This window comes from Kickxella alabastrina (genome assembly GCF_025024165.1).
Source record: "Kickxella alabastrina strain RSA 675 chromosome Unknown BX661scaffold_16, whole genome shotgun sequence".
In the NCBI taxonomy this organism is placed as follows: Eukaryota; Fungi; Kickxellomycota; class Kickxellomycetes; order Kickxellales; family Kickxellaceae; genus Kickxella; species Kickxella alabastrina.
The window spans coordinates 404,817-429,161 of NW_026251487.1; the positions used below are offsets into that span (position 1 = coordinate 404,817).

The following is a 24,345-nucleotide window of genomic DNA, read 5'->3' on the forward strand; positions in this document are numbered from 1 at the left end:
AGCGTATGTGAAACAATGGATCAGCGCAGCGGCCTCCACGAAAAAAGCCTAGCAGCATACTGGCATGCGTATCATACAAAATGCGAATGTTCGATGTGTCAAATTTAAAGGCAACCTGAAACATTTGCTTTCTACACCAGAGTTTTCTCACTTTTTTACTGAATTGCAAACTGCCATTTTCTTGATTAAAAACGTGCAAAATATGTTGATTAAAGAGCAACTCGCCTGTTTACGGACACTTTTACGCCAGTATCGGAAGTGAGTGTGGAGAAATAAGGATATCCAGCCGGCATTTACAATACTGATTAGCTGTGCGGCTTCTGTTAGCCGTGCACACCCCAGCTGCATGCAATTACCATTCTTTGTGCGCGCCATGCTGTGAGGTGGTTGTGCAAATTAGCCTGCAACGTTACCGCTCAGCTGTGTGAAAAAGAGGAATGGCTTGCTTCGAATGGTGTGTATGTGTCGGGGGATGGAATTAGCATTATTATTAGCATTGGCATTGTCACTGTTATTGCTATTGACATTATTATTGGCGCTGCCATTGCCTGCTATTATCAGCAGCGGATCCGTCACGCGTAATAGACATTTATTGTTTAATTTCGCGGCCTCCAGCCTTGCTTCTCCATTTTTTGAGGTTGGCTTGAGTATTTAAGTATTCGACGCGAGAACAAACATAGTCACATTCCGTGGTCACAGCAAATGTGACAATGTTGTCATCTGATGTGTGACTCGCGCTCAGCTCTGACTGCGCACTGTTACTGCCGCACGCTTGCCTCAATGTTCAGCTGATATAATCCAATCGACCATTTGCTGTGTTCCAGCGCATTTCTGCATTTAAAGGCGGCAATTTCTGGCGCACCGTTGCCCCAATTGCCCCGATTGCATCCAGAACGGCCATATGCAACAACAAAAACAAAAAAGACTACACGCGAATTGCATTGGCTTGGCGTTGGCGTTGGCATCGCTGGGCACATGATGCATGTACAATTTTGACTTTAGGCAGCAACAGCGTACTCACGGCCCTATCCCCTGATCCTCATGCAGCTTGAGTTTGCTGGTTTGGCCGAGGGGTCGTGATAGGCTGCAGGCATACATTCGGTCCACGCATCGTTGCTGTGTCATGCCCCCTTTACTAAAAAAATTTGGCTGCGATATGTAAATGAAAAGATGTGAATGGTACAAAGGCAGTATCACCTCGCCGAATAATTGCCCCCTCTCTTTTCTGCTTTCAACTAACTATTATTATTATATTTGCACTATTAAAAACCACTCTGCAAATCCCCACCTCGAAATATTATATTTTACAGCTTCCAGCCAGCCAGCCAACCAGCCAACCACTCAGTTTGTTTTATTCGCTATTCTCTATCATTTACTCGGACTTTGTTGCAAATTCAATTCAGCAAAAGAAAAAACACTAACAGAATATATTTCAGGTGAGTTTCTTATCGTGTGAGGGCTACATTGTTGTTGTTAAGTCTGTTGATATTGCTACTGGGGGGCTTTGTGCGCCAGATGCAATGTGCCGTGTTTTATATGCACTGGTGCTTTGAAACTCAGTTTAATGCCAGCAAGATTGGAAAACAACATCAACAAGGATGGCTGTTTTCTTTGCATGATTTCCAGGTGACGCGTTCATTCAGCCACCGCCGCCTCTCCTTTCAAACTCTGTCGGCCCTTCCCTTTCCCTTAATTCCGCTTGCTTCAATTTCCACTCATTTGTATTTTTTTTGGAAATGGCCATGCCTGGAGCAAACCATCGAGTCTTCTCATTAAAAACCTTGCTATACGTGCTCCCGCTTCTCGTGGCTCTTTATATTGCCCGCTTCATAGTCCCGTCTTCGAATTCGCTATTCAGTAAAGAAATGTGCACGTCCGCCAGCCACAACGCCATTGAGGAGCGCGAGCTTCTCCCGACCAACGTCTCTCCCATCCACTACGACCTCCATCTCGCACCGGACCTCGACGCCCTCACGTACACCGGTGAGGTCCACATCAAGTGAGTGACATAGAGATGCCCTTCTGGCACCCTCTTGGGTGTGCAAGCGCAGAATTTATCCATAAAACCAGACAACTAACACACTTTGTTATTCAATAGGGTCCGCATCAACGAGGCCACAGACAACATTGTTCTGCACTCCAACGAACTCGAGATTAAGGAGGCATCTCTGACGAGCACTGCGCTTCAGTCAGGTGCTTCAATCAGCGCATCCAGCATCACCCTCAAGAAGGATGACGAGACCGCGCACCTTGCATTCGCTCAGGCTCTGCCCAACGGAAGCGAGGCCACGCTGAGCCTCAAGTTCAGCGGCATCCTCAATGACCTGATGGTGGGATTTTACCGCTCAAAGTACACTGACGCGCAGGGCAACACCAAGAACATGGCGACCACCCAGTTCGAGCCCACTGACGCTCGGCGCGCGTTCCCGTGCTGGGACGAACCCATGCAGAAGGCCACTTTCAACGTGACATTGCGCGTGAAGGAGAACCTCACCGCGCTGTCCAACATGGATGTCGCAAAGATCGCTGCTGTCGGCGACAGCCTGAAGGATGTGTCGTTCAGCACCACGCCGATCATGTCGACCTACTTGCTGGCGTTCATTGTCGGCGAACTCGATTACATTGAGGCCCATACCAGCGGCAAGCACAACGGCCGCCCGATTCCATGCCGCGTCTACACTGCGCCTGGAAACAGTGAGAAGGGCCGCTTCGCGCTCAACGTGTCCGTGCAGGTTCTCGAGTACTTTGCCGATGTGTTTGGCGCCGAGTACCCGCTGCCCAAGCTTGACCAGGTGGCCATCAACGACTTTGAGGCCGGCGCGATGGAGAACTGGGGCCTGATCACTTACCGCGAGGTTGCGCTACTTGTCGACGAGGCCAGCACAAGCTCACGCGCCAAGCAGTACGTTGCTGAGGTTGTCAGCCACGAGCTCGCGCACCAGTGGTTCGGCAACTTGGTGACTATGGAGTGGTGGAGCGAGCTGTGGCTCAACGAGGGCTTTGCCACCTGGGTCGGCACGCTTGCCGTCGGCCATCTGTTCCCAGAGTATGCCATCTGGACGCAGTTCCTGACTGACAACCTACAGCGCGCTCTGTCACTTGACGCCCTACGTTCATCGCACCCCATCCAGGTTCCCGTCCGCCGCTCGGCTGACATCAGCCAGATCTTTGACGCTATTTCGTATTCAAAGGGCGCCAGCGCCATCCAGATGCTCAGCTCGTACATCGGCCACGATAGCTTCTTCAAGGGTATCTGCGCGTACCTGCAGAAGCACAAGTATGCCAACGCGTCCACTGAGGACCTCTGGAACGCACTGAGCGAGGCATCGGGCGTCGACGTATCCCATTTCATGGCCACATGGACGCGCAAGATCGGGTATCCCATTATTACTGTCACTGAGCTGGAGAACGGATCCCAGATCAAGGTCCGCCAGAACAGGTACCTGTCAGCAGGCAAGGCCGCCGAATCTGAGGACGAGACAGAGTGGTGGGTGCCCCTGGGCATCGAAACGGCAGAGAGCAAGATACAGCGCCCCATCGACGTGCTGACCAGCCGCGAAGCTACGTTTGACATCCCGGTGTCCACCTCCAAGTGGTACAAGCTCAACAAGGATACTGTCGGAATCTACCGCGTCAAGTACCCTGCCAGCGCGGTGGTCAACATCGCTCAGGCCATTGCCGAGGGCGAGCTTGGCACCAACGACCGCATCGGCGTCATTGCTGATGCGGCATCCCTGGCAGTCAGCGGGCACAGCAGCACGTCAGACTTTTTGACCCTGCTTCGCGCGTACGCCAGCGAGACCGAGCCTGTCGTGTGGCAGGAAATCGCAACCCGCACGGACGCCCTGAAGTCAGTCTGGGTCAACGAGAGCGACGAGATCAAGGAGAAGATCCACGCACTGTCCCGCACTCTCTTCTCGCCGTTGGTCAAGAAGCTGGGCTGGGAGGCAGCCAGCGCTGACGAAGACAGCCTGGTCGGGCGGTTGCGCGCGCTGGCTATTAGCGCAGCGGGCTTCAGCGGCGACGCCGAGGTAATTGCCGAGGCCAACCGCCGATTCCACGCGTTCTTTGATGGCGACAAGAGTGCATTCAACACGGATATGCTGCGCGCGGGCTTTGCAGTTGCCATCTACCACGGCGGCCGCGCCGAGTTTGAGAAGGCGAAGAGCTACTTCCTGGACTCGGCCAACCCCGTCGACCAGCAGCTGGCAGCGCTCTCCAACCTCGGGTTCACCAAGGACCCGGCGCTGGTCAACGAGCTCCTCGAGTTTGCACTCAGCGACAGTGTGCGCAACCAGGACGTGCACCAAGCGATCAATGCGCTCAGCACTGGTGAGGCCAACCGCGAGCGGCTGTGGAAGTGGTACCAGGAAAACTACGATCTTTTGGTCACACGCTACCGTGCATCGATGAGCTACATGGGCGCGCTAGTGCGCATCTCGACTGGTGGGTTCATCGGCTACGACAAGGCCGACGAGATCGAGAGGTTCCTCGCGACCAAGGACACGAGCAAATTCCAACGCGTGGTCGACCAGTCGCTGGAGAAAATCAGATCCAACACGCATGGTTCGAGAAGGACCGCGAGGATGTCAGGATGTGGCTCGCCAACAACGGCTTCTAAGAGCGTGGGGGAGCATAGCTGCCTGGATATTTTACATTCGCATGGACTTTATTTTTTAATTAATCCATTGGGGGGTTTTTAAAGTGCTTTGCAAAAAAAGAACAATCGGCGCTCATTTTCGTCGATTGTTTTGTTTCCGGTTTGAGATGCACGGGATCGAGGATGCAAAAAACGCCACTGGCGATGATGAAAGAACATGCTCGAGCAGACCCCGCAGTGGGGGGAGGCAGTCATCGACGCAAATGCGAAAGAAGGCTTTTTGCACAGAGTAAATAAATAAAAATGGCACTGTATTTATGGCTGGAGAAAATTACAAGATCAACGAGATAGGGGGTGTGTGGGCGGGAAAAGTGGTTTGCTACGGCGACGAACCACTGTCGGCATTCATCGCATCTTCACTCCGCTGGGCCTGCAAAGACTTGGGAGCCGGAGCCCGGAGCCGGGCCGTCCTGCGCGGCCTGCTTGCTCTTGGCTCTGCTCTTGGACTTTGCGCTGGCGGACTGAAAGGCCTCGCTGGATCCAGGCGGCAACTCGCCCCTCCGCTCCATGTCGGCGATCTCGGCGGCAGTCAGGAAGCGGCCGCCGGGACCACGCGGGCGGCGCATTGCGTGGCGATGGCGGGACTCGTGCAAATAAGGCTTGCGCTTGACGTTCATCTTGTGCTCAGCTGCCATGCGTGCACGGGCATCTCGCCGCTTGAGGATGCGGTGGTACTGCTTGGCGTTGACATACATCGGCTCCTCGTCGCGAGGCGCGTTGCTGGCACTCATTGCTGCAACTGCCGCTGCAGTCGGGTCGAATGCGGCGCTGCTGCTGTTGCTGACATTGCTGCTGTTTTTGCTGTTGTTTTGGCAGGACAGCCGGAAGCCCGACCGACATCCGCATGGCTGCGCTGCTACCCGGCGTCTGGCCGCCGTCTTCTGAGACGTCGTCGAGAATGCTCCCACCAGGTGCTGCTGCAACGGCGGCAGCGGCAGCGGCGCGGCGGCGGCGGCTACTGACCCCGGGTCATTGAAGCTGTTAAGCATCAGCGGGCCGTTGTTGGAGCCCATTGAGGAAGCAGACGTGGGCATCGATGCACTGCCCTCACCCTGGGAGATAAGCAGAGGGTGACCGGCCAGCTCGGCGCCGTACTGCTGCGTGTAGTCCATGGGCCCACCAGTCGTCGGGTCGCCGACCGGCAGCCCGTAATTGTGAAAATCGTGGAACGGTGGGTTCATCTCGTGTACGCGTATCGTTTTTTAAACGGCGTAAGCTAACAAATACACGTGCTTGGAAATCCTACATAAAATAGAGATGGGGAAAAGAACGAGAAAAAATGGTTGATATTTAGTGAGTGTGGGAACTGCTGCTTCGGGCAAACGGATCAACTTTGTATAGATTTTGTGGTGCTCCGGTGCTTTGCAAACAAAGCGCAGGGCTTTAAGTGTGTGGGCGTGTGAGTGGAGTGGTGGGGGCGGCAGCGTCTTGCTGAAAGGGATATTCAGCAGTGCTGCTTCTGAAAAAGGGAGCCCCACCTGGCAGGCAGCCTTGAGAAAAAACTTCAAAGGACCATTTTTGCGCTTTGCATGCAGTGGCATGTCGCAGAAAAAAGGGAGTCGACATTGGGTTTGTCGCCGCTCGACCACTCCAGATTATAGTCAAGACAGCAGCATTGTCCGGCTCCAGGGATAGGCAGATCTGCTGCGCCTTTGAGGAACTGTGCCACGGTCCGGCTGCGCGTTGTTCGGGTCTTCTCAGTTATGCGCTTACCTCGTTGGAAAAAAATGGCGCTTTGGCGTGTTGGTGTCTCGTCCCGCGCTTAGTTTCAGAGCTGCGGGTGGCGGTATCAAGATGTACAAAAAAGCAAGCTTATTTTTCTAGCTTTTTCTTGGCTACTGGGCAGAGCGGGCAGCAGCGCAATGTTATAATTGTTGAAAAAAGATAGAGTAAAAAAATCTATTCAGCGAGCGAGCGAATGGGAAGAGAGGGTGCGCCCGCGCCCTTGCTTTTGTGGCTCTCCTCACAATTGCACTTTTTTCTTTCTTTTCCCCCAACGCAATTCGCCAGCTGAGGCACCCACGTGGTCTGGCACGCCTGCGCTGAATTACACGGCTCGGATTACAAATGAGCCGCGGCTCAAGGAACCTAATCCCCATGCTGCCGCTGCCGCGCTGTCTGCATACACACAAAATCGAGCGCATCCTGAAATGTCCGTGTTTTGTCATTTTGAAAGCGCGCTTGCATTGCTTCAATTGCTCATTTTCATTCAAACACATTTTTCTTTCAGAATATAGTTATAATATTTCTCTGCTATAAAGAATGTCCAAACTGCCGCCAGTTGTTATTGATAACGGTACTGGGTACGTACTTGCGCCCTGAGCGCACACACGCACGCACGCACGCACGCACGCATGCACTCTCGCGGGCTCGGAGAAATGAAACTGCTAGCCTCTTTGCAAGGCACATACCAATCGACGGCAGCAGGCAGATGGGCAGCGGCGCCTAATTCAGAATTTGTCCAGACCTTGCTTTGCCACTGTTGCCGCTTGCAAAGCTGAGCAGCCGACACGAGGCCCGGCGGCCAAATCTCATCGCCATCTGTACATTTATCTAATGCACCCTGAATTCTGCTTCATGTCCCTTTTGGACTCGAATACTTTAACTCATGTAGGTACACCAAAATGGGGTTCGCTGGAAACACCGATCCCCAGTTTGTCATCCCGACAGTCATTGGGCTGCCCAACCAGTCCCGCTACGGCATCGCGTCAAAGCGCGGCATCGAGGACCTGGACTTTCACATTGGCGACGAGGCGGTGACAACTCAAAGTCGTATGGGCTCAACTATCCCATCCGCCACGGCCAGATTGACAACTGGGACCATATGGAGCGCTATTGGGAGCAGAGCATCTTCAAGTACATGCGCTGCGAGCCCGAGGACCACTACTTTTTGCTTACCGAGCCCCCACTCAACGCGCCCGAGAACCGCGAGCAGATGGCCGAGATTTTCTTCGAGTCGTTCAATGTGCAGGGCCTCTACATCGCTGTCCAGGCCGTGCTTGCGCTCGCCGCCAGCTGGACGGCCAAAAACTCGCAGCAGACGCTCACTGGCACAGTCATCGACAGTGGTGACGGCGTGACCCACGTCATCCCGGTCGCCGAGGGATACGTGCTGGGCTCCAGCATCAAGCACATCCCCATTGCCGGCCGTGACATCACCGCATTTGTGCAGCAGCTCATGCGTGAGCACGGCGAGACAAAGATTCCGCCAGAGGACTCGCTCGAAATCGCCCGCCGCATAAAGGAGCACTACTCGTACACATGCCATGACATGTCCAAGGAGTTCCAAAAGTTTGACGCCGATCCCGTCAAGTACTTCAAGAGCCTCGACGCCGTCAACAGCATCAACCAGCAGACGTACAAGGTCGACATTGGCTACGAGCGCTTCCTGGCCCCCGAGGTCTTTTTCAACCCCGAGCTCGTGAGCTCCGACTTTTTGACGCCCCTGCCCGAGGTCGTCGACACGTGCATTCAGGTCAGCCCCATCGACACACGCCGTGGCCTGTACAACAACATTGTGCTTTCTGGCGGCTCCACCATGTTCAAGGACTTTGGCAAGCGCCTGCAGCGCGATATCAAGCGCATCGTCGACGGCCGCATCAAAATGAGCGAGGACCTCAGCGGCGGCCGGCTCCAGGCCAAGCCGATCGATGTCAACGTCGTGGCGCACAAGAAGCAGCGGCATGCCGTGTGGTTCGGTGGCAGCATTATGGCCTGCACGGACCAGTTCTACCAGTTCAGTCACACAAAGGCCGAGTACGAGGAGTACGGACCTAGCATCTGCCGCCACAACCGCGTGTTTGAGTCGTTGGCGTGATTTCCCTTCTCTAGTATTTTTACAGTTTACAGTTTACCGTTTCGAATTGACCTTCATTTTATTTCACGTTCCAAACCTCATGGCCATTAAAGACATTGCTCGGGCTGGAGTACCAATGCTTGCTGTGCTGGAGACATGTGAAATAATTTAATTGCAATGCGCGTGACTGCTAGATGAATTATCAAGTTCTGCCTTTAACGGCGCGGTTTAATGATTAACAATAGTTCATTGTTCTTTAAAATGTTTGTTTCTCATTGTTCTGATGACACTCAAGTGTGTTTTTAGTTTAAATTGCATCAATATATTATAATACAAAATATTATTTAAAAAAAAGTATACTGACTCTCAAATAGCGCCAACTCAGAAATGGCAGTAGCTGCGCAGCGGCAGTGCCGTGCCCACACTACTACCACTACTGCATCAGGGGAAACCTACTGCGATCTGCTACCAACACAAACCTATACAAACAAGCGTAACAAATACCACAAAAGTGCATAAAATATTAGCAGTTGGTACCAAAATATAACGAGTAACTGCCGCCCATAGAGCATACAGAATAAATAAGCACAAAATAGTCGTAATATATTGTGTCAGCGAAATACGAGATTCATGAAAAAGCTTTTTTCAGCAGCGAGCAAAAGCTCTAAGCTGTCCCTACTTTTTCTATCATCACTCACAAACAACGACAACCGAGCAGCACTTTATAAGCAAGCAAGCAAGTAAACATATAAAGCGTACCTTTAAACAATACAAAAACAATAGAAATACAGTTCTGGACAATAGTTGTAAAGACAAGAAGCAAGAAGCAGATGGGGAAACACAGCGAAATCAGAGCTTTTATACTACTGCCGTTCAGCTGAGGAAGAAAAAAATAGTGAAAAAAACTGGAACCTAGATGGAAAATTTTTCATGTACGAGCTTTAATCGCGCATTGGCCGAGCCGAGCAAAATAGTGCGTGCAGACGAGCCGATCTGGTCACAATCTCATGCACACTCTATCTGGCATGCATCCTCTGACGGACCCTGCGTGACAACAAAGCCACAGCAGAGGCCGCTGTTGTAGTATTAGTGTTGTTATTATTACTGGTGCTATTGTTGTCGTTTCGTTGTCGTTGTCTCTGCTGCCATCTTGCCTTATTTGGCATTTTTGTAGGAGGGGTGATACTTGCAGCTTGCAGGGTTCAGGCACTTTGTCATTCCAGGAGAGATATGCCAGCGCGTATCTGCACCGCATACACAGAGAAAAAAGGAATATATGATATGCTTTGTCTCCCTGCACCTCTCTTTCAAAGAAAGCCTCTTTGCCGATGATAACGGGGCCCAGATTTATTTCTCCCAAACGACGGCACCTTCAAGTGTTACCTTTATATTTGCGCCAGCTGAACCAAAGCGTACCGAGAAGAGTCCAGCCCCGCCTCCCCTTTGGTTTCCGTGTCTTTCTGGCACAGGCTCAGCTTTCCAGCACTCTTTTTGTTTTAAAAAGGGGGCACTCCACATTTTCTTCGCCTTTCAAACAGTACAAGAAAGAGTGTGGGTTTTTTTTGCGCGGGTTAAGCCCAACTGCTTTTTTTTGCAGAGTGAATGGCATTTTTTTCTTGAATTTTTTCTTTGCCCTTGGCCTGGATTTGCCAGGCTTGGAGTGTCTGCGTGAGAAGCGGGTGCCATCAACAAGCAAAATAGTCTCGCCCGCCGTATTGTATATTTTGTCTCCGCCTTTTTTCTATTTTTCTTTCTTCAGCCAGGCCCTTTTTTCTTTCTTTCTCTCTCTCCTCTTGAATTTCGTATAATATAATATAATATAAATTATAAATTTATTTACATTTTCAGTCATCTAGCCCAGTCTATTTCGGGGTTCTATTTTTGTTCTTCTCTTTCCCAGTTCGGCTCACATCTTTTCCGTTACATTTATTTCTTGTTCAAAGCCAGAACAAAAACCAACCTTCATTTTTCTTTCTCATTTTCTTTCTTTTTTAGCCACACTTTTCATTTGTTCACACTACACGCTCGCTTTCCTTCTCACACCAACCAATCAGACCCATTCCGCGGCCAACATTCACATGGAGCTTCGAATTGGCAACAAGTACCGGATCGGTCGCAAGATTGGCTCGGGGTCCTTCGGCGACATTTACCTCGCGATAAACGTGGTCACCAACGAGGAGGTGGCAGTCAAGCTCGAGTCTGTAAAGGCGCGCCATCCTCAGCTTGAGTACGAGACAAAATCTACAAGGCTCTTGCGGGCGGTGTCGGCATCCCCTTTATTCGCTACTTTGGCGTCGAGCAGGATTACAACGCGATGATCATTGACCTGTTGGGCCCGTCTCTCGAGGACCTGTTCAACTTTTGCAACCGCAAATTCTCGCTAAAGACCGTGCTGCTTCTCGGCGACCAGCTGGTAAGTTTCAAAAAGAAAAGCCGGTTTTGGCATATCAGTTCATTTGTTCGTTTTTGGTTGGCTGTGTGTATGCGTATGTGGTGTGCATGCATGGGGGAGCTTTACTACCACTTGCTCATTATTTTTGCCTCCAAGCATCGCCACTATTTCCGTGTTGTGGCCACTGGCCGATGATGGATGCCATGCACTATAATTGTATGCATTGTGTCTAGCAAGAAAAACGCATATCCTTATATCTATGTCTCGCTCTCTCGCTCTACTCGACCCGTCTCTTCCCCCTTAATTTTTGTTTCTGCATGCAAAGCGCAAACATACGCTTATTCGTTCATTCGTTCATTCGTTCAATCCCACGCAAGCACACAGACCCTTCTGAGTGCATCGATATCAGAGGAGAGACAGAGTGCCTTTTTTCTCAGTTGATTCTACTTTTTGTGTCGGGAAAGCTCGTATTTATTTGTTTTTATGTCGGCTATGCTTGTGCCTTGTTTCCCCACCCAGCGAGGTGGCAAATAATCCCTGCTCCCACGAGAGACAATAGACGAGAGACGCTAGGCGACAGACGGCAGACGACAGACAGCAGACGCTAGACGAGAGACGAGAGACTCGGCGCTCACACCAAAACTGAAAAGAAACACTTAGTGCGCACCCCTTTTGAAACACTACAACACGCCTCACTTTACAGTCCAAAATGCGCAATAGACTATGCGCGCGTTCACCAAGAAAGCAATTAACTAATGCAAAAGCTTGGGGATTGCTTCATTTATACATTCCATTTTTGTCTCTGTCATTGCATTGTCCCCATGTTTGTAGCTGTCACGCATCGAGTATATCCACAGCAAGTCGTTTATCCACCGCGACATAAAGCCAGACAACTTCCTTATGGGAATCGGGCGGCGGACAAATCTGGTCCATGTCATCGACTTTGGGCTGGCGAAAAAATACCGCGACCCGCGCACATATTGCATATTCCGTATCGCGAGAACAAGAACCTCACAGGCACTGCGCGCTATGCCAGCATCAACACGCACTTGGGCATCGAGCAGTCGCGGCGAGACGACCTCGAGAGCTTGGGATACGTGCTGATGTACTTTTTGCGCGGGAGCCTGCCCTGGCAGGGGCTGAAGGCAGCGACAAAGAAACAGAAGTACGACCGCATCATGGAAAAGAAGATGAGCACCAGCACCGAGGAGCTTTGCCGCGGGTTCCCCACCGAGTTTGCAGTGTACCTCAACTACGCGCGCAGCCTGCGGTTTGACGACAAGCCGACTACACATACCTCAAGCGCCTGCTGCGCGACCTGTTTGTCCGCAGCGTCTTCAAATACGACTACATGTTTGACTGGACGACGTTCAAGGCAGAGCGCGCTGCCAACACGCTCCCGCCACAGATCCAGCCACAGATCCAGCTGCCCGCAGAGGAACAGCGGCAGCTTCAGCTTCAGCAGCAGCAGCAGCAGCAGCAGCAGCTTCAGGCACAGCAGCTGCAGCACCAGCAGGCACAGGGTGGAAGCATGCCCCAGCAGCAGCAGGCGCAGCTTCAGCAGCTCTCACCCCAGCAGGGCATCCCAGTGGCAGCTTACAGGTCGCAGGCAGCTCCGCGGCTAACCAGCAGGTAAGAAACAGCTTTGCACTCAATGCTATGACGCTTGCAGACGCCGGGAACAATGAACAAAATTCACAAGACAACACACCCCGCTCAAGCTTTCGGCGCTATAATGCAGAACCCTCTTCCACCTCTCGCAATGTACCTGTACTGTACCTCAACAGTATCGCACGATGCAGGGCCTGCCCCCCAACAACGCGTCCGGGGCCGGGGCCGGGGCCGGGGCCGGCGGCATGGACCAGATGCAACAGCTCTCGGGCGTCCACCAGCAGCCCATGGGTGGCTACATGCAGGCAATGGGCCAGCCGTCGCCGCAGCAGCCGCAGCCGCTGATGTACAGCCACCAGCATCAGCACCAGAGCCAGAACCAGCAAGTGCGCAAGCCCCCAGGCGTTTCTCCCAGCGACCGCGTCCTGCGCAGCAGCACCAAGGCCACGCCTGGGGCCCCTGGCAGCGGCAGCGGGAGCGGGAATGGCATGCCCATGAACATGACTATGTCAATGGCCGGCGCGCAGGCCCAAGCCCAAGCCCAAGCCCACGCCCAGGCTCAGGCCCAGATCCAGATCCAGCAGCGGTACCGCCCGCTTACGCGCGACGATGGCCAGGCGAATGCTGGCGCCCACCCACAGTTCAACGCCTCCCAGTTCAATGCGCAACGCTAACTCTGCGTGCGTGCTGCAACATTGCTTTTTTGTTTCTTCCACGCAGCGAGTGTGCCCCAACTGTTTTTTATTCTTCTTCTGCCCGCTTAGGCGGCCGGGGTGCGCTCATTCCTTTTGCGCGTGATCGGTCTGCAATTTGCCGATGCTGTTCCCCTCCCCCTTGTTTTGTCTTGGGCTTGGGTCTTGGGCCTTGGGCCTTTGGCGGCTGCTATTTTCTTCTCATGGCTCTTCTTCTTTTTCTTCTTTGTTGTCGTCATCCTTTTAATTACGACTGTAATGGCAGACCAATTTATAAATCACAATGTTTTCTACTAAACTGTGCAAATCTGCCAGCTCACTGGTCGGGACAGAGCACTTGCTGCCCTGACTCTGGCTGGCCATGGTCCGCTACACCGCCTCTGCAGAGAGGAGGGGCTCCTTGCGGCTCAGGCGCAACAGATCAACGTCAATGTCGACGGACTTCTTCTTGTGGAACTTGTACATCATGGGCACGTCAAACTTGAGCTCAGCAAGCACCTCGCAGTCGAAGCCCCACGACTGGGCTTTCTTGACCAAGAAGGCACGCGTTGATGACTTGTGGAGCGAGTAGACGGCGCCGCGTGCCATGGCGCAGGCGGCCTGGAGAAACAGAGGTCGATGCCTTTGTTGCCCGGCTTCGTGCCGAACGGCGGGTTGAGAATGGCGGTGTCGAAGCGCATGGCCATGGGGGCCAGCAGGGCCTCGTTCAGCGACAGCGCGCCGTCTTCCAGCAGGCTGGCGTGCAGGAGGTCCACGGCGTCGGCGACCTCGCACTCGTCGATGTTCTCCTGGGCGACCTCCAAGGCGTCGGCGTCAATATCGATGCCAAGCACGCTGCTGGCGCCCATCATGGCGGCGGCCACCGATAGCATGGCGCAGCCGCAGCCCAGGTCAACGACCGCCTTGCCGTCGATGTCGCCGTACGAGGACTCGGCGGTGTAGAGAATGCGCGACGCGAGATGAGCAGTGGTTGGGTACTGCTCGAGCTGCACCTTGGGGGCTCTAAAGGCCGCCACGTCGCCCAGATATCCCTCGAGTTGCTTGAGCTTCATTGGGCTGTTGTGTGTGTGGAGGAAAGGGGGGGGTGTAGAATCGGGTTGTGCTTGGAGCTGGTAAATTCGCACTTGGTCAGCTTAGCCTAGCTTTGGCCTGGAACTCGCTGCGCAGAGGGGGGCGCAATGCAGGCGGCGACGGGGCCAGCTGTGCAGCGTGTTGACTTATGCGACAGCAGCGCTGGCGAGCTGTGGCAAACGCGATCCCTATTTTATTATTATTATTTTTCTGGCAGCTAGATTCCAGGCGCGCTGATCAGCTCGGCCTACAATCAAATTTTTCTTAGGAAGCCAAAGTCAAGCCGTTCTGGCCGTTGTTCTGCACACCAGAGCTCTTTTTCACTATCAATTCGTCCATCTTCTCGAGTGGCGTTCTGCGCTGACACACCCTATTTTTCTTTATGAGGCATGGCCGCACGCACAGACGGCGGCAGCGGCGCAAGCAGCAGCAGCAGCAGCAGCAGCAGCAGCACCACAACCACCACCACCACCACCATGGTGCGGGCACGAGCAGCCGCGGGCGGCCGTGCACCGACAGCGCCTGGGCCGAGCTGCGCGGCTGGTGCAAGGCGCGCGGAATGGCAAAGACGAAGCTCACGCTGGCGTACTTCCCAGACACGTTCCGCGGCATGATGGCTACGCGCGACATTGGCCGGGGCGAGGACATATCCGTGTGCCCGAGCAGCTGCTGATGACCGCGTCCAAGGTGCGGCGCCGCACAACGCACCAGGCGGCAGCCTGCGGCGGCAGCGCGCTGCGGTGGACGCTGTCTGAGCACCAGTCGCTCGTGTACTGGCTGTGCGGCGAGGCCGGGCGGCGCGCCGCGTCGGAGTGGGCCAGCTACATCGGCTCGCTGCCGCGCGACTTCGGCTCGGTCCCGCTGTATGCGCTGTCTGGGGAGGGGCCTAGCAGCAGCGTTGCGGCTGGCTCGCCCGAGGCGCGCTGGGTGGCGGCGCACCTGCCGCGGCCGATGCGACTGAGGCTGGCCGCCCAGCAGGCGCGGCTGTTCGCCGACTGGTCGGCCACAGCTGCGTTCCTGGCGGCGGCGGGCCTGGCGCCGCTGCGCGGGTGGAGGCTGTACGTGTGGGCGTGGCTGGCGGTGAACACGCGGTGCATCCACCTGGGGGCCGCCGCTGCGAGCCAGACCAGCGCAGGCACTGCCCAAGGCCGCCCGGCGGCCTCCGGCGCCGGCGCCGGCGCCGACACCATGGCGCTGGCGCCCGTGCTCGACTTCCTCAACCACAGCGAGACGGCGGACGTCGAGACGCACTTCGACCAGCGCACCGGCCACTTTGTCATTCGGACGCAGCGCGCGTTCGCGCGGGGCCAGGAGGTGTTCATCTCGTACGGGCCACACGACAACCGCTTCATGCTCCTCGAGTACGGCTTCGTGCTCGCGCGCAACCCGTTCCAGGTGCTGGAGCTGGACGACGCTGTCAGCGCCTGGGTGGCTGCGGCCGAGGCGCGCCTGCTGGCCGCTCGCCCGGCAGCGGCGCTGATGCGGCCGGACGGCCTGCGCCGGCTGGTCGACACGCTCAGGCAGCACGGGCTGTGGGGCGACTTTACCATCTCGCTTGACGACCTCGAGCCGTCGTATCGGCTGCAGGCCGCGCTGCGCCTGCTGCTGGCCGCCGAGCAGCGGGGGGCGACTGCCAAGGGCGCCATTGCGCGGTGGGAGCGGTGGCGGCGCGGCGGGCCCACAGAGGACGCGGAGGGCGCGGAGAATGCCGCCGTGCGCGCGTGGGTCGAGGCCGTCTGCGCGCGCCTGGCCGCCGAGGCCGAGCGCATGCTTGTCGGCACGGCCGCAGCCTCACTCGCGCAGCCGGGCGTCGACGCGTTCCTTGTGCGCTGCCTGCACACCGTGTGGCTGGAGATCAGCGCAATCGCCACCCCGCTGCTGCCGCGCCGACGAAGTGACACAAGCCCGTGCATGTGACCTGCCCTTTTCAGGCTGGCTGGCTGGCTGGTTGGTTGGCTGGCTGGTTGGTTGACTGCCCACCTGACTGGCCTGACTGCCTGCCTGCCCGCCTGTTCGCGCATGCATGCACTCGCTCCTCTCGGCCTGCCAAGACAGACCGACCCTCCCCCCTATACCGCACGCCGCCGCTATAAATGCCGCCGCCATTGTGCGCGCGCATCCCTCTCCTCTTCTCTGCTTTGCCCAATTTTTCTGTCCACCGCCTCTGCATTGTGCAATAATCTAACCGCAAAACAAAAACAGCCCTCTTCGTCTCTTCTCTTCCGTCTCTTTCAATTAGCTTTCTTTCTTATTTTTTCTCCTACCGCCAGAAACCAGATGCTATCGTCATCCGCCCACAGATCAATTCTGGCTGCTTCCTTCAAAATCCCACTTGGCGGCTCCCTAGCGCCGGCCGTTCGTCCAGCCAGCATCACCAGGCTGCTGCACGGCAGCCGCGCGCTCAGCGAGGACGCGACCGACAAAGACGCCCCAAATGCCGACGAATCCAAACAGACGCTCCCACAAAAGGCATCAAACATCGTCCGCACCATCTTGCACGGCTCTGAGCAGGTCAGGCAGGAGACCCGGGACACACTATCCAAGGTGCTGGCCCGCGGCAAGTATGTGCACGAGCTGGCCACCCACCGTGTCAAACCTGGCCGCATGGAGGAGTACAAGGCTGTCGTGGCAGAACTGTACCCTTACATCGTCCGCAACCTCAGCCCCGGCACAAAGCTTGTCGGCAGCTGGGAATCCGACATCGGCGACCTCGACACCGCTATCCATATCTGGGAGTACAAGGGCTACCCGGCGCTGTCCACCGCCTATCTGGAGTACAGGACCGATCCAAAGTACAAAGAGCTGCACCAGAAGATGTTGTCGTTCCTACGCGAGCGCCAGTCGCAGATCATGCTCGAGTTCCACTTTTGGCCGACTCACCCGCCCGTGACAAAGGGCGGCCTGTACGAGCTGCGCAGCTACACCCTAAAGTCGGGCACACTGCTTGACTGGGAGCAAAACTGGCGCGTCGGCGTCGAGTGCCGCAAGCACCACGAGGTACCCATGGGCGCCTGGTTTTCCCAGCTCGGCAATCTCAACCAGGTCCACCACCTCTGGCAGTACCCAGATCTGCAAGTGCGCAAGGAGGTCCGCGAGGCTGCGTGGAGCGAAGACGGCTGGCCAGCCACTGTTCTAAACACCGTTCCGCTCATCCAAAACATGAGCTCGCGCATCATGCTCCCCATGCCATTTAGCTCTCTCAAGTAAACGAAGAAAAACAAACCTGAAACCCTGAAATTGCATGTCTGCATGTTTGCATGTTTGCATGTTTGCATGCACATCCATCCCAGTTTTCTTGTAGTCAACTGACTACACCACCCTTTTTATATTCCTCTTCTTTGATATGGCAGTTGACATGACGTGGAAAAAATAAAATAAATTGTTAACCCAGTTAGATTGGTGATGACGAAATGCTATGTATGAAAAATGAAAGGAAAAAATGTGGATCGTTTTGGGTCGACAAACCGCAACTCCCCTCCATCTCGCTCAGCTACGACTTTGTATCTCCCAGCTGACCTGCTACATCCACGTATTTGGACCGCGCTCCACGGCGCCGCGCCTGCTGGCGTGTGCCAGCGATGCTGCCCAGTGCTGGCGGTACCATGCCTCCGGCTGCCGAGGTCGACTCAAATATGGACATGGGTGTGCCAGTGCGGCTGAAATTGCCCCCTGTTGCCGAATAAACCGTTGATGTCGCCCTGCCAACCATGCTGCCAATCGCCGGCTGCGGCGTCGTTCCATTGAACGCAGGCTGCGGCGCCATTCCATTGAACGCAGGCTGCGGCGCCATTCCATTGAACACAGGCTGAGGAGCCATTCCATTGAACGCTGGTGGGGGCGGAACACTGTTGCGTCCCCCAAGCGGCGTCGAAGCAGAATCCATGCTCGAGCCGTACTGCATGTTGGCGGGCACTTGCGGATACGACACTCCGGCACTTGCGGGAGGCGGGACAGAAGAGCTCTGCGGCTGGAACTTCATCATCGAGGGTGGTGGTGGCGGCAGCGGCCCGCTGTCCTGCTGGTCTCCAGCAGCGTTCTTATCCACCCACCTCTCCAGAATAGGATCATATACAAAGTGTGACTCCTCGCCCAAATTGGCTTGGTTCTTGCGTCCGCCCCAAAGGCTCTTGAACATTCCGAATACTCCGCTGCTGGCCTTGTCGTCGCCCTCTCCATCACCCTTCCCGCCGTCTTTTCGCCCTTGGCATCGGTTGATGCCCGAGCAGAGGGCACCGAGCTGCGGGTGGCTTCAGCGCTGACCTGGGGTGCACCTGTGTGGTTTGGGCTGACTGCGCAGAAGCCGCTGACACTTGTTTCTTACCCTTGGAAAACCCAAACATATCCTCGTCGTCGTCGCCGTTGGTATTGCCGGCTCCAGCCCCAGAATCTGCACTGCCGTAGCCGTGGTTTGCCACAGCTACAGAGCCGCTGCTCTGCGCTGCCCCATGCTGACCGCTATATCCAGAGTGCACGTGCGCTGCTGGGGGCGCGCCGCTGCTCTCAATCGCGCCGCTGCCTCCGTATCCCATGTCGAAGCTCGGTCCCCTTGAACCTGCCAATAAAGCTGCCGCCGCGGGCACAAAAGACGTGTTAGGGGTGATGAATCCGCCCTGGCCAGCGTTCCTGGCACAAAACCGGATCGCCCCACTGTGGCGGCTGTGTAGGCTGCTGTGGCTGTTGCTGCTGGTGATCTGGCTGCGTTGCATAGTTTGGAAAGTTCCCATAACCCGGTGCTGCGGAGTCCATCTGCGAAGCAAAGTTACTGGGCGTGAACATCCTGGGCGGCTCTGTGCTGCTATCTTGGCGAGATATGCCAGAGAATGATGGCCTGCCATCCAGGCTATGGCGGGGCGACCCATAGCTATGCCCATACGAATCAGCGGGAACTGAGGATGACGTGACATGCGGGCTGGGTGTCCGGCCATCCCATGTGATGGCGCCTAGTGGGCGCGCCGGATGGTTCGGTTGATGTTCCCATTGCGGTTCGGCTGCGCACTCTGTCGATCGGGTCCGATTTCAAATTTGCCAGGTGTGGCGTTGGTCTCCAGCGGGATTCGGTTGCCATCTGCGCCAGTGATAAACCTTTCGATGGAGAGTCAAACACGGTCATTAGCGATGTGAACGACGGGCGAGGCATTGCCCGGGAAAGCCACGACTTTGAGCTGGTGCCGCAAGCACCGCGTCGTCACCAACAATCTCGGCAGCCTTGGTCGACGTCATGCCTGCACCCGAGAGTCGCTCGCGCAGGTTACGCAGCTCCTGAACCAGAGAACTGTTGATAAACGGAACCGCTGTGCCTTGGGGCAGCGTAGCCAAGATATTGAGCACTGCGTCGCAGTAGCGCGACGCAGCGCTGTCTGCCCACAGTCAACCAGCCACCAAGCGTAGTACAGCTTGTAGGCCTGCAGGTGAGGAAGGCAAAGCAATGTTGGCTGCTTGGGCCCGTTCCCGCTAGCCAAACCCGTGGCAGCCGCGGTGCTGGCCGAGCTCGCCGCTGTGCTGCCAGCTGACTGAGAGTCCCCTGCCGACACGGCCCTGAGCGCAAACACAAGCTCATACAGCTCGGTGACGAACATCGCCGAGTGCTTGCGATAATAGCGAGAGTAGCGCGTCACAGCCATGTCAAATGCATGGTTTCTGTTGCCGTGGGTACGTGTGGTTTCGGCAACACCCAAAATAATGGCCCTCGGCTCAGCGTCCGCGCCCTCCGCCATGAAAATGTCTTTACCCTGCTGAGTGAGCACGTAGCAGATATGTGCCTCAACGGTCCGGCCATTCTTCTTCAGTCGGTCTCCCAACGCCAATATAGCGGCCTGGTCTCCCGGGGTCCTGTTGGCCAGCATAAGCGAAAGCACCTTGGCCCAGTTATCACTCGTCTTGTCCTCAGAGCTGACGCTGGTCTGCGTGAGATCGCCATTGGCCGATGCGTGTTGCTGCTGCTGCTGCTCCGCCTTGCTCGAGTAGGAAATACTGCTGCTGCCGCCGCCGCCAATAGCTGCGGCTGCCACAAACTCGTCACTAGGAGCGCTCTGATTGCGTTTGTCAAATGACCGCGGCTCATCAAGAGCTCCAGCGCCAAGCCCCGAAAACATGCGGTACTGGGTGCCCAGGGTCGACAGCTCTCCACCCAGCACGCATTCGGTGTAGGCCGAAATAACAGACTGCCATAGGTCCTTCCCTGTGCAGCTGGCAATAATCAGTGCGTGTGCCCAAAGCCCCTGGCTGCACGCCGTATCAACCGCCTCCTTACGATTTCCCGCGAGCAGAAGGCTTTCAAGGTTCTCCAGCTGCTGCTTGCTGCCGTGAGAAATGGGCAGCGATGGTTCTGCAAAATCACTATTCTTGGTCGCTCCACAGCCAGACTTTCCGAAAAGTGGGCGCAGCGCATCCAACACGCCCAGAATCACAGGCTGCTGTGGGACATCCGCCTGGTCAAACGTGCCCAGAATAGCAATGATGACTCTGTACAGCGCCTCCTCCTCTTGCGTCAGTGTATTGCTTGGCGACAATCTTGATGACTCGAGCCATGCGTTCGCGCATGCAACTGCTGCATCCCGACGTCTGAGAAGCGCCGCCCGGGTGGTTTCACCCGCAAGAAGCGGCACGTTAGCCAGAGACAGCGTCCCTTGGCCACACAGATCTGGAGAAATTTGTGCCGACAGCTGCTGGATCTGAAGCATGCCTGGTGCAATCTTTGACGCCTTGCCGCTGTCGTAGATATTAAAGCGCTGCACGTTCCGAGGAAGCATGGTGACAAGCTTGCCGCCAAAGCCAAATGAAATAATAGGGCGACATGCGCTAAGGCGGCCAAGAGGATCATGGATACCAACGTCCTGCTGTAGCTGCTGCTGCTGTCCGTGGCTCATGCTGCTAGAATCGCGCTCGTAGTAGGCCATGTCTGTGCTGGTGCGCTCGCTTTGGCTGGGAAGATCAAAGGCCGCTGCTGTCGCTGGTGGTGGAATCATAGCACCTGACATGCTGCTCGCGGCGCGGTAAGAGCTCTGAGCAATGTCGCTCATCGGCGCCGATGTCATTCCGGCACTGCTACTGAAGCCGTATTGTATACGCCGGGCAAAGCAGTTGCTGCTCATGGTGACCAGCGCCAACCACAGGAGCATAATGAGAATATGAGTTAGCGGGGTACTCTTGCTGTTGCTGATAGTAATCTTGCTGCTGCTGTTGCTGCGGATACTCCTGCTGTGAATACTCTTGCTGCTGCTGTTCCTGCTGATCTTGCTGTGGATATTCCTGTTGCGGATACTCCTGCTGTGGATACTCCTGCTGCTCCGGTTGCTGCCGATCTTGCTGCGGATACTCCTGCTGTGGATACTCTTGCTGGGAATACTCTTGCTGCCAGTAACTATCCTGATGCTGCTGTTGCTCACCGGCCAAGATCCCATTGTAGCCATATCCATACATCGATGTGGCAGTGTCGTTTTCGCCGGAATCCACGGGCACAGTGGCAGTAGTGCCTGTATGCACATCGCCAGCAGAGTAGGATCCCCCATACAGGCCATAGTTTCCCGACGCGCTATCATCTGTGTAAGCTGCAACTTCTGCCGGGTGCTGCAAATGGACACTAGTCCCAAGTGTCGCATCAGTTACAGCCTCAGCATTAGATGTAGTGTCTTCAGCAAACCCATGCGCATTATACTGTTGGACCGGTTGCGCGTCTGAAAACGCATAGCTGTGGATTGCTGCAACAGACGAAACCTGTGGACCCTGGTACTGCTGATCCTCCTGGCCGTAAAACAACGCTGGATCAGCATACTCTGTCTCGGCTGAATCTGGCAGTACCGCTGCCACCGCTGCTGCTGCTTCTACAATTGCCGTTGATGCCTGCGCAACGCCGGGTGTCGCGGGCGCGACGGTAGTAGATGCAGACCTCTCAAGGTTACTGGATGCCGAATCGTGCACTGTTTGCTGGCTCCAATCTGCACTGATTGAAAACGTCGCAGGCAGAGACGCCTGACTGGCCACCAAATACTCAGAGTCTAGTGGCTGAGAGTCGGGGGCAGCCGCTTCATGAGCGTGGTCCTGCGCCTGGCCTACTATGTCCTCAGCCGGGAAGGTTGTTGCAGCATGCCCAATGTGTTGATCAAAACCGCTGTTGAGCTCAGTAAAAGCCTGGGACGCAGCTGAAAGTTGCGGCTGCACCCCAGATGTGTATTCATACAGATCTTCACCAGTTGCTGACTGCGGCTGCTCACTTTGGAGCTGGCTATAGACATCGTGAGTCTGTTGTTCCATGGCCACCAACGGTGCCTCTTCAACCTGCGGCAGCTGAGGCGCAGCTGTTGATTCAACAAAAGTGTGCTCAGAATCGTGCCCACGGGCAAAGAAGGCCTCAGAGCCAGTGTCGATAGCAGTCACAGCATCAACTTCAGAATCGACTTCGACTTCAGCATCGGCGCTAAACCTCATAGTAGTACGAGTTTGGCCTAAAGTTGCGCTGTGCGTGGGTGTGTGTGCGTTGACAGTCGAGCTTATCTCTGCGTTCGGATCAGTCAAACTGTGTTCTGCACCACAGGCCGAATCCTGGTGATCGAGCGCGGGCTCTTCCATAATATTCACAGGCAAAGCCTCGTTCGCTGCAACAGAGGCATTGGCATTGGCGTCTGCGACTGCCACATCACAAGTGCTGTCCGGATGGCCACTGGGTGCGTGCGTAGTGGGCGCGGCAAAGACATTGTCTGACAAATTTCCATGTATAGCAGCTGCAATGGCTGTAGCGATGTTTGGAGAGACAGCATTAGCCAAGTTTATCTGTACGCCTGTAGTGTCCGCTGGCCGGGTGTTAACAGCACTGGGCGTCAGCGGCTCCTGATCAAGCCCCTGGTGTTGTTCCAAAACCGGCTGCGGTTGTGACGCAATACCCGGTGCCATGACAATCGACTCCTGAGAGCCAGCTGGTGCCAAAGTCTGTGAAACCTTTGCTAATTGCTGAAATTGAACAGCGGCTATCTCGTGGGCGCTTTCGAGCTGGGCGCTCGGCGCAGTTGTAATTGAAATCACAGCTGCCGAAGTCTGTGAATCGTTTACAGCAGCCACGCCAATCTCGTCAAAGAATGCTTCGCCGTCAAACTCTTGGGTGCTTGCGGGCACGGCTGCCTCTGGCGCCACTACTGGCTCGAAAACTGGCGCTACCAACTGTGTTGTCGACTGTGCTGGCTCGGACGCTGCTGGAGCGGTCGTGACGACAGCTGCATCGACAGTGGCAGGCGCATAAACAGCAGAGGTATCAAACTGCAAAGGCAGCTGTGGGTAGTACCATGTCCCTGAGGCGTCGTCGTAATACTGCCCAGTTTTTGTGTCGTAGTACTGGCCGGATGACTCGTCATACACTACACCATTAGCGGGGTCAGCCTCGCCCTCAGTCTGAGCAGCTGGTACGTTAATGTTGGTTACTGGCTCGGCATACGCATTTGTGGCCGTTGCATTGTAGCCATAGTAAGTCCCGTCGGGGGTGGCGGTCAAAGCCTGCGTGGCATGGTTGATGTATTGAGCAGCGTAGGTGTCTGTACTGTATGTGGTAGGCTGCTGGTAAATTCCAAGGCCGGGCCAGTCTGAGCTTGAGAGTAAGCAGGCATGCTCTGGGCCAAAACAATAGCGGGCGCGGGCGCGGGCGCGTGTGCCTTTCCCTGTCCCTGTCCCTGTGTCTCGACTTGCGCTGGACTCCCAGCCAGCTGATCGAAAAAGTCGGCGGCTTCAACCGGCGCAGTGCAGTCATTGTAGGTCCAAAAGCAGCTGGCTGCTGGTAGCCGTATTGCGCGCCGTACTGCATGCCGCCATGTACCACAGATGCGCTTCTGTAAGGGTCAGTCGCAGTATTGGCATGACTGGTGACATGAGAGGTGTAGCCGTAGCCATAGCCCTGTTGAGGATAGTCAGTGGCTGGTCCGGTCGCGCTGCGAGGAGGGATTTCACGCGGCGGTGGTTGCAGCGGCTGCGGCTGGTACTGCTGATAATTCGTACTGGGTTGGGCTGGGGCTACCTGGGGTTGCTGCTGCTGCTGCTGATATATCTGCGACCCCTGGTATAGCTGCTGATGTATCGCGGGAGCATTGGCTGGCTGGGTACTTGCAAACGAGCTGAAAAAGTCCGTCGCTGCCGAACCGGCGTT

General features: G+C 55.5%; 10 protein-coding genes across 10 annotated transcripts; 5 read left to right on the top strand and 5 right to left on the bottom strand.

Moving 5' to 3' along the window:
• Window positions 1-1,865: 1,865 nt before the first annotated feature.
• BX661DRAFT_194192 (aminopeptidase) lies at window positions 1,866-4,897 on the top strand (the record flags this gene model as incomplete). Its single annotated transcript, XM_051537861.1, has 3 exons — window positions 1,866-1,999; window positions 2,099-4,588; window positions 4,876-4,897. 3 exons carry the CDS (start codon window positions 1,866-1,868, stop codon window positions 4,895-4,897), a joined length of 2,646 nt encoding a protein of 881 aa, XP_051390629.1.
• A 275-nt stretch (window positions 4,898-5,172) lies between these two features.
• Window positions 5,173-5,373, bottom strand: BX661DRAFT_129829 (CCAAT-binding transcription factor, subunit B; the record flags this gene model as incomplete). The annotated part of the gene is made up of 1 exon (XM_051532535.1): window positions 5,173-5,373. A coding segment is annotated over one exon (201 nt), but the record flags the coding sequence as incomplete, so codon positions are not given.
• Window positions 5,374-6,581: 1,208 nt separating this feature from the next.
• BX661DRAFT_184813 (actin family) lies at window positions 6,582-8,648 on the top strand. The gene is given in 3 exon segments (XM_051536597.1): window positions 6,582-6,963; window positions 7,275-7,416; window positions 7,431-8,648. The coding sequence occupies 3 exon segments, from the start codon at window positions 6,923-6,925 to the stop codon at window positions 8,475-8,477; spliced, it is 1,230 nt and encodes a 409-aa protein (XP_051390631.1). The 5' UTR covers window positions 6,582-6,922; the 3' UTR covers window positions 8,478-8,648.
• Window positions 8,649-10,534: 1,886 nt separating this feature from the next.
• BX661DRAFT_194194 (kinase-like domain-containing protein) lies at window positions 10,535-12,957 on the top strand (the record flags this gene model as incomplete). Its single annotated transcript, XM_051537862.1, has 6 exons — window positions 10,535-10,657; window positions 10,705-10,869; window positions 11,680-11,839; window positions 11,866-12,118; window positions 12,181-12,294; window positions 12,831-12,957. 6 exons carry the CDS (start codon window positions 10,535-10,537, stop codon window positions 12,955-12,957), a joined length of 942 nt encoding a protein of 313 aa, XP_051390632.1.
• Window positions 12,958-13,520: 563 nt separating this feature from the next.
• On the bottom strand, window positions 13,521-14,203 carry BX661DRAFT_194195 (S-adenosyl-L-methionine-dependent methyltransferase; the record flags this gene model as incomplete). Its single annotated transcript, XM_051537863.1, has 2 exons — window positions 13,521-13,773; window positions 13,800-14,203. 2 exons carry the CDS (start codon window positions 14,201-14,203, stop codon window positions 13,521-13,523), a joined length of 657 nt encoding a protein of 218 aa, XP_051390633.1.
• Window positions 14,204-14,660: 457 nt separating this feature from the next.
• BX661DRAFT_39713 (uncharacterized protein) lies at window positions 14,661-16,398 on the top strand. The gene has a single exon (XM_051539138.1). It carries the CDS (start codon window positions 14,895-14,897, stop codon window positions 16,137-16,139), a length of 1,245 nt encoding a protein of 414 aa, XP_051390634.1. The 5' UTR covers window positions 14,661-14,894; the 3' UTR covers window positions 16,140-16,398.
• A 101-nt stretch (window positions 16,399-16,499) lies between these two features.
• On the top strand, window positions 16,500-17,429 carry BX661DRAFT_144387 (NIPSNAP-domain-containing protein; the record flags this gene model as incomplete). The annotated part of the gene is made up of 1 exon (XM_051533044.1): window positions 16,500-17,429. One exon carries the CDS (start codon window positions 16,500-16,502, stop codon window positions 17,427-17,429), a length of 930 nt encoding a protein of 309 aa, XP_051390635.1.
• Window positions 17,430-17,622: 193 nt separating this feature from the next.
• Window positions 17,623-18,553, bottom strand: BX661DRAFT_39760 (uncharacterized protein). The gene has a single exon (XM_051539139.1). The coding sequence runs from the start codon at window positions 18,355-18,357 to the stop codon at window positions 17,713-17,715; it is 645 nt and encodes a 214-aa protein (XP_051390636.1). The 5' UTR covers window positions 18,358-18,553; the 3' UTR covers window positions 17,623-17,712.
• On the bottom strand, window positions 18,222-19,293 carry BX661DRAFT_39703 (uncharacterized protein). Its single transcript, XM_051539136.1, has one exon. It carries the CDS (start codon window positions 19,145-19,147, stop codon window positions 18,398-18,400), a length of 750 nt encoding a protein of 249 aa, XP_051390637.1. The 5' UTR covers window positions 19,148-19,293; the 3' UTR covers window positions 18,222-18,397.
• Window positions 19,294-22,102, bottom strand: BX661DRAFT_39704 (Sec23-binding domain of Sec16-domain-containing protein). Its single transcript, XM_051539137.1, has one exon. The coding sequence runs from the start codon at window positions 21,818-21,820 to the stop codon at window positions 19,439-19,441; it is 2,382 nt and encodes a 793-aa protein (XP_051390638.1). The 5' UTR covers window positions 21,821-22,102; the 3' UTR covers window positions 19,294-19,438.
• Window positions 22,103-24,345: the final 2,243 nt, after the last annotated feature.